Source organism: Lucilia sericata, unplaced genomic scaffold (genome assembly GCF_015586225.1).
Source record: "Lucilia sericata isolate MDLA Ls3-8-SP2 unplaced genomic scaffold, ASM1558622v1 Contig000512F_arrow, whole genome shotgun sequence".
In the NCBI taxonomy this organism is placed as follows: domain Eukaryota; kingdom Metazoa; phylum Arthropoda; class Insecta; order Diptera; family Calliphoridae; genus Lucilia; species Lucilia sericata.
Genome location: NW_023994525.1, coordinates 116895 through 130028, shown reverse-complemented (window position 1 = coordinate 130028; position 13134 = coordinate 116895). Strand labels below are relative to the sequence as shown.

The window sequence follows — 13134 nt, the reverse complement described above, 5'->3', positions numbered from 1 at the left end:
TAATGCAGGCGGTATGTACTAGACATTGATAAGTAAATTCGTAAATTTTCCTAAAAATAATTTAATTATTTAAAGTTCTGAACTTTTGATGGCGCATCGTCATTTAAGCAAACAGAATTGCAAGTTTAACGTAAACTGTTTGGTCAGGGGAAATGAATTCCCATACCAACACAGCAACTTGTTCTAATAGATTATAGCGGGTGAGTTAAGATTAGTCGTTGTTTTATAAAAAAGCTATTCTCACAAATTCACATGCACACAGAAACATTTATAACTGTTAACGAACTACCAATACAACACTTATGTATGTATATACACATAAATAGAAGAGCAGAGATAAAAAGAATGCCACAAATACCAACTAAAATAGCAATATCATCCAATACCATCGTCGTCGGAGTCATCACCATCATCGTCATCCGCAATAAAAGCAGTGCAACCTGAACATGTACTAATATGTATTGGATCAAATTGTTGCAACAGTAGTGGTGGTAATGATGATGCTGCTCGGTTGTTTGTTGTTGTAGTAGAAAGTACAGAGTTTATAGTTTCTATTTGTTGTATAGAGAATCCCCTAAACATATAAAACCATTTGATCTTCGAATTAAAGCAAACAGTTTGTATTAAAAATTTTTCGCGTAACATACTCTACCTAACCCACTCACCACCCTTATACACATTTTGTTAGTTTAAAAGTTAAAAAAAAAGTAAAAAAACACCAAAGAGTTAAGAACAGAATAACGAAGAACGTAAAAGTGAATTTTTGGTGAAAGAAAAAAAAAACTAAAATCTACAAATGTTCATCCATAGTTGTACTTTGTTGTTTGTTTTGTTAACGATTTCGTGGCTAGCGCGTGCTAGTAGTTATACGGATTCATCTAACAATTTACTGCTAGATGAACTAACAAAATCATGTCCCAGTGATGGTATTCCGGTTTGTGGTATTCGACACAAACAGTTTTTTCTATTCCCCAACGATTGTTTGTTGCAAGAAGTGAATAAGGATATATTGTTGGGTGAAGCAAGTGGGTTTATTTATTCTTTAGCTTTAACATGCAGGATTATTGTGTATTCGTTAAAACAATTATAATTTTGGGGTTTTTCTTTTTTCTATTTAAAGTTTTTAAAAAGATTCCTTTAAAATATTGCATGTATGGATGTCAATTTTCTTGTGCCAAAATATATCAACCAATATGTGCTCGCAATATGAGAAGTTATAAAAACCAAATGTTTGTCAATCAGTGTGAACTGACAAAATATGTTTGCCAAACGAACGCGGGTAAGTTAAATTTGTTGTAAATAGAAAACTTAGCAGTTTTTTCTTGTAATTATACCCTACACCACTGTAGTGCTGATATGGTAACGCATACCAATCGGCTCATCATCATTTTTTATGAGTTGATTTAACAATGTCTGTCCGTTCATGTAAACTTTGTAATCAATGGCTTCTAAACTGAAATTTTAATCGGTGTTGTCATAGAATCCAATAATTATCGCTGCTTGTAACCAACTTCTTCAAAACCTGAAAAATTGTGGCGACAGATGGACCATGTGTGCATCGTATTATTTTGAAAATTGTCCCCTATAGATTTATTACAAGGTTTTCATGGATAGATAAACAGATGAACACAGATGAAGTTTAGGCTATAAAAACTACAAAACTTGTGACCCAAGATTTCTATTTAAGCATACCTAGTATCACCAAATTATTTTTTTTTTCAGACTACCTTACGATCAGTTATTCCGAGTGCCAACGACCATCCCGCCTCAGGAATCCAAACAAAATGTTGGAAAAACGTTCTCAAACTCTTAAAAGAAAGAGACGACCCATTCCTTGTACAAATATTTTCAAACCTGTATGTGGTTCATATATGGGTGTGAAATCCTCCTTTAGAAATGAATGTCTTCTAAATGCTGAAAATGTTAAATTCAATAGAGGTAAGTCTACAATATTATACAGTAGTTTTCCGATTTAACGAACATTCGTTTCTACGAACATCGCATTTAGCGAACTATCAATATTTTTACATTGAGTACCTTACATAACGAACAAAAAATATTTTTTGTACTCAGTTTAACGAACAAATATAAATAAAATAATTTAAATTATAGTTAAATTAACAAAAATAACTAAAAATCATGTCAGAAAAGCTTCGACGTTATTAGGAGGGGTATTTACTTTTCCATTGCTTTCGAATATGGATTTCGAAAGTTGATTTTTCTAATTTAGTAAAATGAAGAATCTAGATAATCTGAGTTTTTTATTAAAGATTTATACAAAAATATGAGATAATCAAATCTACAATCCTTAATGTCGCAAAAACTAATGTTGATCGAATTAGAAAATCGGAACAACAAATGTTTAGAGAGGCCAAAGTATACTTTTCTAGAAGCTCGTGCCCAACCCGAATTTGGCCTCAGAATTTGAAATCATAGAAATTGGTGTTCAAAATAAAGACATTGCCAATCGTATACCTTAACATTTCGCTTTTATTTTTCGCCAAACTAACAAGTCCCCACTGTGACCATAATCTTTTCCAATAAAAATCAATTCTAAGAAATTGTAAGAAACGATATGTTATAGAATAAACAATATAAATAGTTTTTCTTTTGGAAAAAGGATATTTACAGGAATAGCTGTGAAATAAAGGAAAAAATATTTTAAAAAACTTTGGGTTCAGATATCTCAAAGAATGAAAACAATGAAACTGTGAAACAATGAAACGCTTTAATAACTTTACATTAATCTATTTCCTAAGGAATTCTGAGGCCAGGTTCAGATTCATCGCAGTTCCAGCCATTGGGTTTAAACTTCTTTAAGAATTATGTCATCCGAGTGCTTTTCCAGAACGTAGATTAGTTATACGAAATAAACTGAGTTTTTTCAAATTTCTTTATTGTTTTTACATTGTGATATAAATTGTTAGTTTTTCATAAAATTCTTATACAATATTTTCTAAAGAAATTATATTTCCTGGAACATATTTTTATAAATTAGATTTTATGTAATTTTAATTATTTATGTACCCAAAAGACACTTTCGAGTTAGTAATGCATATAACGAACTCTTCGATTTAACGAACAGGCCTGACAACATATAGGTTCGTTAAATCGAAAAACTACTGTAGTTAACAAATAAAAATACAAAAATCTCCATTATTTTTCAGATTGGCGCATTGTTAAGAACGGCATGTGTGCTGAAGACTATTCTAACTCACGCAAACGTAAGGAGAAACCGGGAAAACCTCACTCGATTAAAAAGCGTAGCTTCCAAAATAACTTATACCCTCAACACCCAGATGAACAACATGATCCTGACTATAATGCAAATAATTTTGAAAATTATAAAAATCAAGACAATTTATCACCAAATGATTTATACCTCTATATGCCACCAGCATTTCAGACACAATATTTAAATCATGATTCCCAAGCATATCATGATCCCATACCCGTACATAAAGCTTATGATGAAATATTTAATAAAATTATATCATTGCCTCCACCACCATCATCTAATATTCATATGCAAGGTATAGAGTCTGAAGAGGAAACGCATAAACTTGAAGATCCGGTGTTCCAAGAATCTGTTATTAAACCCATGCCTTTCGCAGCAAATATGATGAATTATAATTATATGACTGAACGAAATTTCGCACACAATATAAATCGTAGTCCATCTTTATCCTTAGATGTAAATTCATTTATGGATGAGGACAAAAATAAAGACTATTATGAAATTGAAAAAGTCACTGTTGAAAACGAAAATGAAGAAACTAAGGACTTACCTACGACTTTACCTACAACAATTGAAACATCTACGGCAACATCTAAAACTACAAGGAGAATTTCTGTCACTAAAAGTAGACCTAAAGTTTCCAACAAAAAACAATTAAAAAAGGAAAAAGTTTTTGAGAGAACTAAAGAGTGTAAATTTGGTTCCACCTCAATATGTGGTATGCTGGCAGATGGTAGTGTTCGAACATTTGAAACAATTTGTGAAATGATGACCGCCAATGTTTATCTGAAAAATAGTAAGTAACACTGTTATGGCCAAAGGTTTGAATTCTTATATTACAATGGTTCTAATTTTCTTGCTACTTTTTAGCTTGGACCAAGTTACATGAGGGTGTCTGTGAAGATTGTAAATATAATTGTTCTCGTGACTACCAACCCATATGTGTCACAAGGAATGGAGTTAATTACACCATGGTCAATGAATGTTACTTTAATATGGGCATTTGTATGGATAAAATGAGCAGTAAGTATCAATCAAAATTGGACATATTTAATTTCATTCAAATATAATGTACTCCTTCCTAGAATGGCAAAAACTAAGCGATGGTGAATGTGAACGTTATACCCGCATACCCGATAAATATGCCAATTCGAAACCAGGATTTCCTTATACCAGCAACTATTTTGTTTCCCAAACAACACCAATACCGAGTACAAATACGTTAGCACTCGACCCAACCCCAAAACCACTAAAATTAAAATATCGTAAGAGTAAAAAGCGAAATTTTAACCCTAAAAGAGCTGTTAATAGACGTTCAAATTCCCATAGATGTTGTTCACGATCGCATTATCGTAATCAATTCGGCCACGAAAATATGAAATGTAAATGTTGGACAGATACAACTCTCACTCTTACAACACCATCTACTCGTTTGTCATTATATGGACCACAAACAGAATCGTATATAATGCGTTTAGTTAAAGATAAAGGTAATTCGTTTTTTTTTTTATTTATATGTATATTGAATTCATTTTAAATACAATTTTTTAATTTCTACACTTTTAGTTGAAAGAGCAATGATGCGCTAAACCGAAATGAAGTATTTCGAAATATTTATTTTTTTTATACCGTTTTATAATTTTCAATAAAAAATGTACTTTGTATTATATATGTATTTCAATTGGATTTTTTTCATATTTATAATCTTACTATTTCTTTGTAGGAAAATACACAATTTTATGGCTTAGATGGTTAGATGTAAAATTAAGGGCCAATATTTAGGTGAAAGATTAGCGATTAAATTAAAATTAATCCTCGAAAGATGTTTTTGAGTACTCAATTAGTTAATTTTGTTTGCAAGTTTAAGCGCCCAATGGAGGTGGTTTAAACTTAAGCACGAAATGCAAAAGTGTAATCAGCTTATGCAAAAAATTAATACAATTTTTATAAATATAAACATTAAAATGTTCTATTTATTGATTAGTATAATGGTATACGCACAATTAGGACGAACGACGAATTTCGCTTAGCACGACGAACGAAATTGTTTTAAAACCAATTCCGGTAGCTCGAATTTGCTGAAATTTGGCGGTTGTGAGAACAGCTAATGACAATACAATATAATGTTCGAATATCCGAAATTATATTCGGAAATTCGAAGTTATGTTCGAAAAATTTTTTATGCTCTTAAAATAATCTCTGGGTCATAAAAACTAAAAATAAAATTTTCGAAAATTCGAACTTAAGTTCGAAAAATTTTTAAAGCCATTAAAACCAGTTCTATGTTGGAATATTTAAAATAAAGTTCGAAAATTCGAAGTAATGTTCGAAAAAATTTTGAAGCCGTTAAAATAATCTCAAAATTGGGGATAGTCACAAAAATATAATTTTAGTTCTTTTCGAGGCCAACTCTTACATTTTCTAATTTCGAAATAATGTTCGAATAAATTTTAAAGCTGTTAAAATTATCTCAAAATCGTGGAGATTCATAAAAATATAATTTTTGTTCCATTTTCTTACTTTTTCCAATTCCGAACAAACAAATTTTGAAACGAATTCGCAGTACGAATAATTTGATTGTGTTCCATTCGACGAATTTACGCAACGAATTTTTGTCGACTAGTTCGTCGTGCTATACGAAATTCGTCGTTCGTCCCAATTGTGCGTATAGCATAAATTATGAACACTTCAAAATAAATTTTGTTGTTTTAAATTTTAGTTTTCATTAATTTTCATATTAAATTTACAATTGTCTTCTTTTTTATAAAATATGCAACAAACAGTGAAAAAATCTAGCGATCCGTTTTTAATGGAACGTCATTAAAATAACTACAACGAATTTTATGTTTTCTAATGTCAAATTTAAGTGATCACTATAACGCAGACAACTGGCATAAAAACTCGTATAGCATAAATAAGTTTTATAGGAACAAAAATGTTTTTCTTTTTTTAATAACGGTTTTTAATAAGGATTCCATCAGAAAATGACTTTAACGTGCATAGCTCGTTTAAAAACACCAATATAAAATCTCTCTGTAAAATTTTATGAGGATCGATCAATAATTGACCCAACCCCCCATATAAGGTACATTCCAAAAAAAAGACTTTAGCGCTCATAACTTGTTTCAAAATGCGAAACGAAACTCTACATAAAGAAGTTTTAAGGGAACTAAAAATTAATTGACCCTATTTCCCATATGTATAAGCTTTTCTTCTCATGAACATGAAGGGTATAATAACACACATTTTAGCCCTCTTATCAATTGGAGTGACTTTGTTTTACGTAAAATTTAGGAGATCTAAAATTTACTTTTTTCTCAATTAGAACTTTAATTAATTACAGATTTTTTATACATACAAAAGTTGATTTTTGAAATTTAAGATTTCTCTCAGTTTTTCAATTCATAATTTATCCAAAAATCAGAACGCATCAATTAATATTAATATTTTACATTGTATTTGCATTTAAACTAAACGGTTTTTAATGGCCATTTCCGGAAATTTCTCAGCGACTAACATTTGGTTGGCAACACTAAAGCGTTAAGTCGATAATTGTAGAGGTGAGTTTCTACACTAAATGTACCCGAAGATATATGTTTAAACAAACTAATTGACGCTTTTATTTGCAATCAATGGAGTCCGGTTTATTTCAAAGGGAAATTAAAAGGTAAAACGTAACTTATTAATTTTTCTGTAGCTTCTGTAATTAATTTTTCTGTTACTAACTAGCCTGACACCGGGCGCAGAAACTTTCTCCTCTGAGGTGGATCCAACACCAGCTTCGCCAAAAATTTTACATATCAAAATTATAAGGATTATCGTTTTATATTGGAATATTAAATTTTTGGATTGCAACTAGAAGACAACGCATTTTTTTATATATTTTTACTAAGGGGCCGAATTACCGAGTAAAATTTGTATTCGATACGAACGCTTATGCGATAATTCGGCCACAGAATAAAAAAAGTCTTCTTCAAGAAAATAATCTAATATCAACTACATTAAGAAATATTCAAATATAAACTGGATTGGTGATCTTGATTTAATCTCTAAAATCTTTGCTATCGGAAGAAGTAATTTAAAATATTTTAAACTCTTTTTATATCCAATATTTATCGATTTTTCACCATAATTTTTTTAAGTGTATCATGTAAACTGCAAAGTTAAGTCCGGCAACCTTTGTCTTTCATACGGCAGCACCAAACATATGTTTTTTGTGTGTCAAATGAAATTAAAAAAAAAATGAAAATAACAACAAACACACTTTTTGTTTATTTTTAAAATCTAAATTGTGCGTAGGTCGCGAAAATGCAATAGAAAAAGATATTCTCACGATTAAACTAGCGGAAAGTAAAGAAAATTTCTAGAGAGTATAAATCAAGCAGACCAAGATGACACCAACAAATTAATACGTGCGTTTAGAATGCGGACACAACGAATACGAAAAGAATAAATAAAACGAATGTTGTCATTGGCAGTGAAGAAAATTGTGTGAACTAGTGAACGGGTGACTTTTAGCCAAATGAAACATACATTTGTATAGCAAAAATTATTAATAATAAACCAAAAAAAAGCTGTGATAAATTACATAACAACGAAACGATATACATAAATACAAAGTGATAACACATGTCGAACTCCTTGCCCGCTGCACCAACGCCACCACCATCACTCTCACCAACATTGATAAAATGTAAAAATAACAAAATGTTTTCAACAATGGCTATAGCTAAAAAACCTTTATTAGAAGAATGTTTATGGGCCATCGATTATCCAGAATTGCAAAAGGCTTGCTTTTTAGCCCGAATTTGTTCCGATAAACCACCTGTGAAATGTGAATTCTATAACATTGCCAGTATATTACAGGTGGGACCCACCTGTGGCCTAACCGCCTTAAGTATGTTGCTCGGCGGGATACCGCCGGCTGAACAACTTTTGCAGGAAGCCCAACAAAAACATTTCACGAATAATGGTGAAATGTTTAGTGCCCATAATTTATACCAATTGATTTGTGATAATATACCCATGATCAACAATAACAACAATCCCCACAACAACAACAACTATTGCCAATCAAACACTCTAAATGCCAATGACATAGACAACAACAAACTATTAAAGAATAATACAACAAAACACAACAACAATGTGATCGAATGCCAAATGCATGAAGGTCGTTTAAATTGTGCCAAGGTGAGAGAGAGTCTACAGCAGGGGGCTTGTATGTTTGTGCCGTATCCTTTTTTAGAAAGAAAATAATACAAAAATTTTATTATTTAATTCATATATTTAATTGAATTAAATAAGAAATAAGTTATATATTAGAAAGAAAGTATAGTCGGGCATGACCGAACTTGTGATACCCTACACGCGGTTTGAATATTATTAAAAAGTTACTTATTTTTTTTAATTTACCTTAATTGCCATTTATTTGAGAAAAACAGGCTTCAAAAGAATTACATCATATTGCAGGGGTTTATAAGGGAATTGGTACGTTATAAGTATGAATTTGTATGGGACTAGGGTCAAATAAAAGTCCGATTTTATTGGAGAAACTACTATATATGACATACAAATTATCTCTGAAACTATTTTTGCTAGTCCGATTTTATGAAGCCTAGGTGAAAAAATGGTTCGATTTGAACAATTTTCTAAAAACATGGTCCTTGGTCCAAAAAAGCAAATGTGCCAAATTTCATCAAATTATTTTAAAAATTTCTGCCTAGTTCAGTATATGTATGTACTTTGATTCCTTATAGATGACAAAGTCGATCAAAATTCCGCAATTTATATATCACGGAATGTATATTATGTATATTTCGGACTGTTCTTAATATGTAAAATGTATACCAAATATCATATTTTTTAACAGTTTATACAGAATTATAGATTTTATTTTTAAAGAAAAAAATTTAATTAAAAAAGCATAGTTAAGTTAATATTTTTAAATATACTATGGTGAAGTGAATATAAGATTCTACATTGCTCAATATAGCACTAATTGATTTTATTTGAAAAGTCTGGCTATATTTTTTTGTTTTCCATCATGTTGCCAGATGCTTATAAGTGTGATTTGTTTGTAAACGTTTGACAGTTCTAGTTGTGAGGTTATGCTTATTAATATTATTTCCAAACAACAATTTTCTTAGCACGAATTGAGCTTTTATTTGCAATTTTTCTAATTTTTACTAGTTGGGTTTTACAAATAACGTTAATAATTTATCTTAATTTTAAATTTATCACAAATAAAATGGCCACCGAAGAAGAACAAGTAAGTTGATCAAAAATTATAATAGTAAATAGTGTAAATAGATTTTGTTTTTGTAGACGCAAGTTGTTCTGCCGGTAAAGGAACCCTTGGATTTGATACGTCTCAGTTTGGATGAGAAAGTTTACGTTAAAATGCGTAATGAACGAGAGTTAAGAGGACGTTTACATGTAAGTCTACAAAAGTTTATATTTTCAATTATGACTTATTTGTTAAGTACCACTAATATTTTTCCTGTGGAATAAGACCAAGTTAACTAATACCCAATGAAAGGCTCTATTCTTATTGCTGGTATCAAAATTTCATCCGCTCTGATGATTATTATACCCTACAACATTGTAGTAGATAAGCATATAAATATAGTTTAATAACCAAATACCTATAATAGTAGACCTATGTATCAATGTCACTAAAACTGACTTGTTCCGATTTAAGTGTACAAATGGAATTGGAATCAATTTCTGAGCTATTTAGAAATGGATGTGAATCATGGTATGTGCAGCACTTTATAGAAGTCGCTATATCTTCCGAAATTAAAACAAATGTACTTATAACAGATGTAGACGTGCTCGGAGTTGCATAATATTATCCCTTTTTATGAGATTTTATTTGCTGGAGTCCGCAATGCCATGGCCGTTAATTAGGAAAATATATTTATAATCCTTTTAAAAAAGAAATATCAAAATAATAATTTTTTGTAGGTATCAAAAATTTAAATGAATTCTCGTTGCTGTATCAACACTAGTAGAACATTACAATATAGAAAAATACTGAAATGAATTAGTGATTTTTGAATAAATTACTTAAAAATCTTCACAAGTCCAAGATAGTTGCTAAATGAGAAAGTGGGAGTTTAACATTTAATGTCATAGGTCCCGAAAACATAGTGTATTTATATCTCTTTTATCCTAGTACTAGCGGTGCCAGGTATGCTTTGCTGGACCTCGAGTAGAAATGTGGACTCTCCACGTAGAGCTATATAACCCGTGGTTTAATCGTAATTGACTAAATTAATAATGCGACGCCATCTAACGGATAGTTTTAAAACTTAACAGGAACTCTCCTCATAACTACTTGAACACATATTTGAGTTTTTGTCCTATTAACTGCAGTTTATCGATTACATACAAACATTACTCTTTAATTTATATAGATAGATAATCAACTTTGCGATTCCATTATAACTACATATACATATACGATAGGTAATAATTAAAAAAAATATGCTTCAGTAGCAAGTTTTTCCGAAATTAGCACTATTCGAAGATCTATAACGTAACAATTCCTTCCAAAAAAGGTCATAGATCTGTTAAAAACATATCAAAATATTATAAAAATACGAAAACGACGTTCTTTAATATTTAATAAATTTATTATAGGCATTTGATCAACATTTAAATATGGTTTTGGGTGATGCAGAAGAAACAGTTACGACTGTTGAAATTGATGAAGAAACTTATGAAGAAGTATATAAAACAACAAAACGAACTATACCCATGTTATTTGTAAGAGGCGATGGAGTTATTTTAGTGTCACCACCTATGCGTGTAGGTTAAATCTTAAAAAAATAAAAGTGAATTTTAAAATAATTTAAGTGAATAAAGATTAAATAAGAAAAACATTTACAAAACTCTTTTCTTTAAAAAAATTATTACTTTGAAAATATTCCTTAACTTAAATAAAATATAATTTAGTTATGATCCCGATTTCAATCACTCGCCCTGTTTAAAATTTGGCCACAAAGCCCACTGGGCTTTAATTATAGGCTTTTTAATAAGCGATAGAAATGAGGTTAGTATAAATTGTTAAAAATTTATTATGTATTATGAAAAACTTTCTAAAAATTTTAATTTTATATTACAGTTTTTTGTTTTAGCGCGTCATGGAAAAGCCAAAAATCTTGCCGTTTGGTCTTTACAATCGTTAAGTGATAGTAATTCAAATTTAATTGAATTTGCTCAACCTAAAGGTTATCCAGATTGTGATTTTCTCTTACCACCGGGTGGCATTGGTGGTGATTTAGGTTTAAGAGATCGTGCCATTATTGTCAAAGGATTACCGCATGAAATTATATCAATATCATGATTAATATATTTATTAAATGACGTTACAACGATTATTTTACATTTAAAACAGCCATTACAACATATATTTATAATTATTTATGTATTTATTTTGCCTTTTTAACTCTAATTTTTAGCCATATATAAAGTAATGTACTTACAGATGCATATATATACATTTCTATTTACAACGATTTTTTTTTATTTTAATTATATGTTTATTTTATTATTTATTATAAATGGAAATTGGGTTTATAAATTGAATTTTAATGTTTTTTTTTTATTATGAAATAAATCATGATACATATCTAAATACGTTAAATAAAATTTGTTTAATTTATAGTATGATGAAATGTAGAAATAAAGGTAAAGATATTGGGGTTTTAGTAAAAATTGGATTTTTAGTGAAAAAAATATAGAAAAAAGTTTCTAAAATTTTTAATATTTCCAAGACGTCGAACGCAACCGTCGAACACACTTAAAGTGATAATAAGGTCTAATAAAAGCAATACAAATACATATAATAAAGTAAGAATATGTACAGTGTCTCTCATAAGTATTCGAATTTAATGTATTATGAAAACAGACATCATTAATTAATAGATTTTGCGGGAAAAATAAATAAATAAATTTATTATGTTGTCCAGACAGTCCTTAAATTTTATACCACATTTTAAAAATTAAAAAAAAAATAATTTACTTAAACTAATTTAGATTTTTTTAAAAAAAGTGCAAAAAATAGCTTCACAAAAGTATTCGAATTTTTTGTATAAATCATATTTAAATTAGCACTATGAAGTAAAAATAAATAATTAAAATGAAATTAATGTTTTGTATAGTAGCCTTTATTTTTAAAAACAACTTCCAAGCGTCGTGGGACCGTTTCTACCAATTTATGGAATAGTTCTGGCGTTATTCAAATTCTGCTCTAAAATTGGCAAGTGGACCTTCTGTGGACCTACCTTCAAAATATGGCAGAGCAACTTGGGTCCTTTACAGTTGGTTTTAAGTTAGATTATTCCAAGGCATCTTCAAGCTTTCGCCATATCATTTGACGACCATCTGAGCCAAAAATATTATATTTGTTCTAATCGTCGAAGATAACCTCCTTCCAGAATCCAATATTCTTACTTATGAGTCTATTTGCGGAGACACTTAACATCGATTAACTTCGATATGAACGGTTTCCACCTTGGTACTTGACCATGCAAATTATTGCTCCCTAGTACTTTGCGCACAATTTCGACACTAATTTTTATTCACAGGACTGTCCTGAGTTCATTGTTAATTTTTGGAGCTGATAGATGAAGGTTCCTTCGGTATTTCCTCAGTATTTGGACGACTTGATAATGGCAAATACTCGATGGAATTCTTTGTTCCATGCGTGTAATGACAAAATATATTGTCGATGGGAATCTATCAAACATTTCCTATATGTATTTAATTGATCGGCCTTGATTATACAGATATAAATTAATTTTTTAATTTGAATTGATCAACTCTTTCTCTTTGAACATTTTAAGCGCTTACACAGGAAGGATTTACAACATAATTATGCAAATTTC

At 29.9% G+C, this 13134-nt stretch overlaps 3 protein-coding genes across 3 annotated transcripts; all 3 read left to right on the top strand.

Annotated features, from left to right (window-relative positions):
* The first annotated feature begins 796 nt into the window (after positions 1-796).
* Positions 797-4827, top strand: LOC119605719. The gene is made up of 7 exons (XM_037958996.1): positions 797-1025; positions 1121-1279; positions 1723-1938; positions 3168-4034; positions 4109-4261; positions 4324-4728; positions 4805-4827. Exons 1-7 carry the CDS (start codon positions 797-799, stop codon positions 4825-4827), a joined length of 2052 nt encoding a protein of 683 aa, XP_037814924.1.
* Positions 4828-7470: 2643 nt separating this feature from the next.
* LOC119605720 (UPF0692 protein CG33108) lies at positions 7471-11891 on the top strand. Its single transcript, XM_037958997.1, has 3 exons — positions 7471-8472; positions 11201-11297; positions 11370-11891. The coding sequence occupies exons 1-3, from the start codon at positions 7868-7870 to the stop codon at positions 11589-11591; spliced, it is 924 nt and encodes a 307-aa protein (XP_037814925.1). The 5' UTR covers positions 7471-7867; the 3' UTR covers positions 11592-11891.
* On the top strand, positions 9301-11127 carry LOC119605721 (U6 snRNA-associated Sm-like protein LSm3). Its single transcript, XM_037958999.1, has 3 exons — positions 9301-9509; positions 9566-9676; positions 10886-11127. Exons 1-3 carry the CDS (start codon positions 9489-9491, stop codon positions 11060-11062), a joined length of 309 nt encoding a protein of 102 aa, XP_037814927.1. The 5' UTR covers positions 9301-9488; the 3' UTR covers positions 11063-11127.
* Positions 11892-13134: the final 1243 nt, after the last annotated feature.

What these genes read in the sequence shown, in the direction of transcription:
- LOC119605719 (XM_037958996.1), top strand. Translation starts at nt 797, where the DNA reads ATGTTCATCCATAGTTGTACTTTGTTGTTTGTTTTGTTAACGATTTCG. An exon ending in CAATGTTTATCTGAAAAATA is followed by an intron (nt 4,035 to 4,108) that starts GTAAGTAACACT and finishes GCTACTTTTTAG; the next exon opens with CTTGGACCAAGTTACATGAG. An exon ending in TTGTATGGATAAAATGAGCA is followed by an intron (nt 4,262 to 4,323) that starts GTAAGTATCAAT and finishes ACTCCTTCCTAG; the next exon opens with AATGGCAAAAACTAAGCGAT.
- LOC119605720 (XM_037958997.1), top strand. Translation starts at nt 7,868, where the DNA reads ATGTCGAACTCCTTGCCCGCTGCACCAACGCCACCACCATCACTCTCA. An exon ending in GGGGCTTGTATGTTTGTGCC is followed by an intron (nt 8,473 to 11,200) that starts GTATCCTTTTTT and finishes AATATAATTTAG; the next exon opens with TTATGATCCCGATTTCAATC. An exon ending in TAATAAGCGATAGAAATGAG is followed by an intron (nt 11,298 to 11,369) that starts GTTAGTATAAAT and finishes TTTATATTACAG; the next exon opens with TTTTTTGTTTTAGCGCGTCA.
- LOC119605721 (XM_037958999.1), top strand. Translation starts at nt 9,489, where the DNA reads ATGGCCACCGAAGAAGAACAA. An exon ending in TGGCCACCGAAGAAGAACAA is followed by an intron (nt 9,510 to 9,565) that starts GTAAGTTGATCA and finishes TTGTTTTTGTAG; the next exon opens with ACGCAAGTTGTTCTGCCGGT. An exon ending in AGTTAAGAGGACGTTTACAT is followed by an intron (nt 9,677 to 10,885) that starts GTAAGTCTACAA and finishes AATTTATTATAG; the next exon opens with GCATTTGATCAACATTTAAA.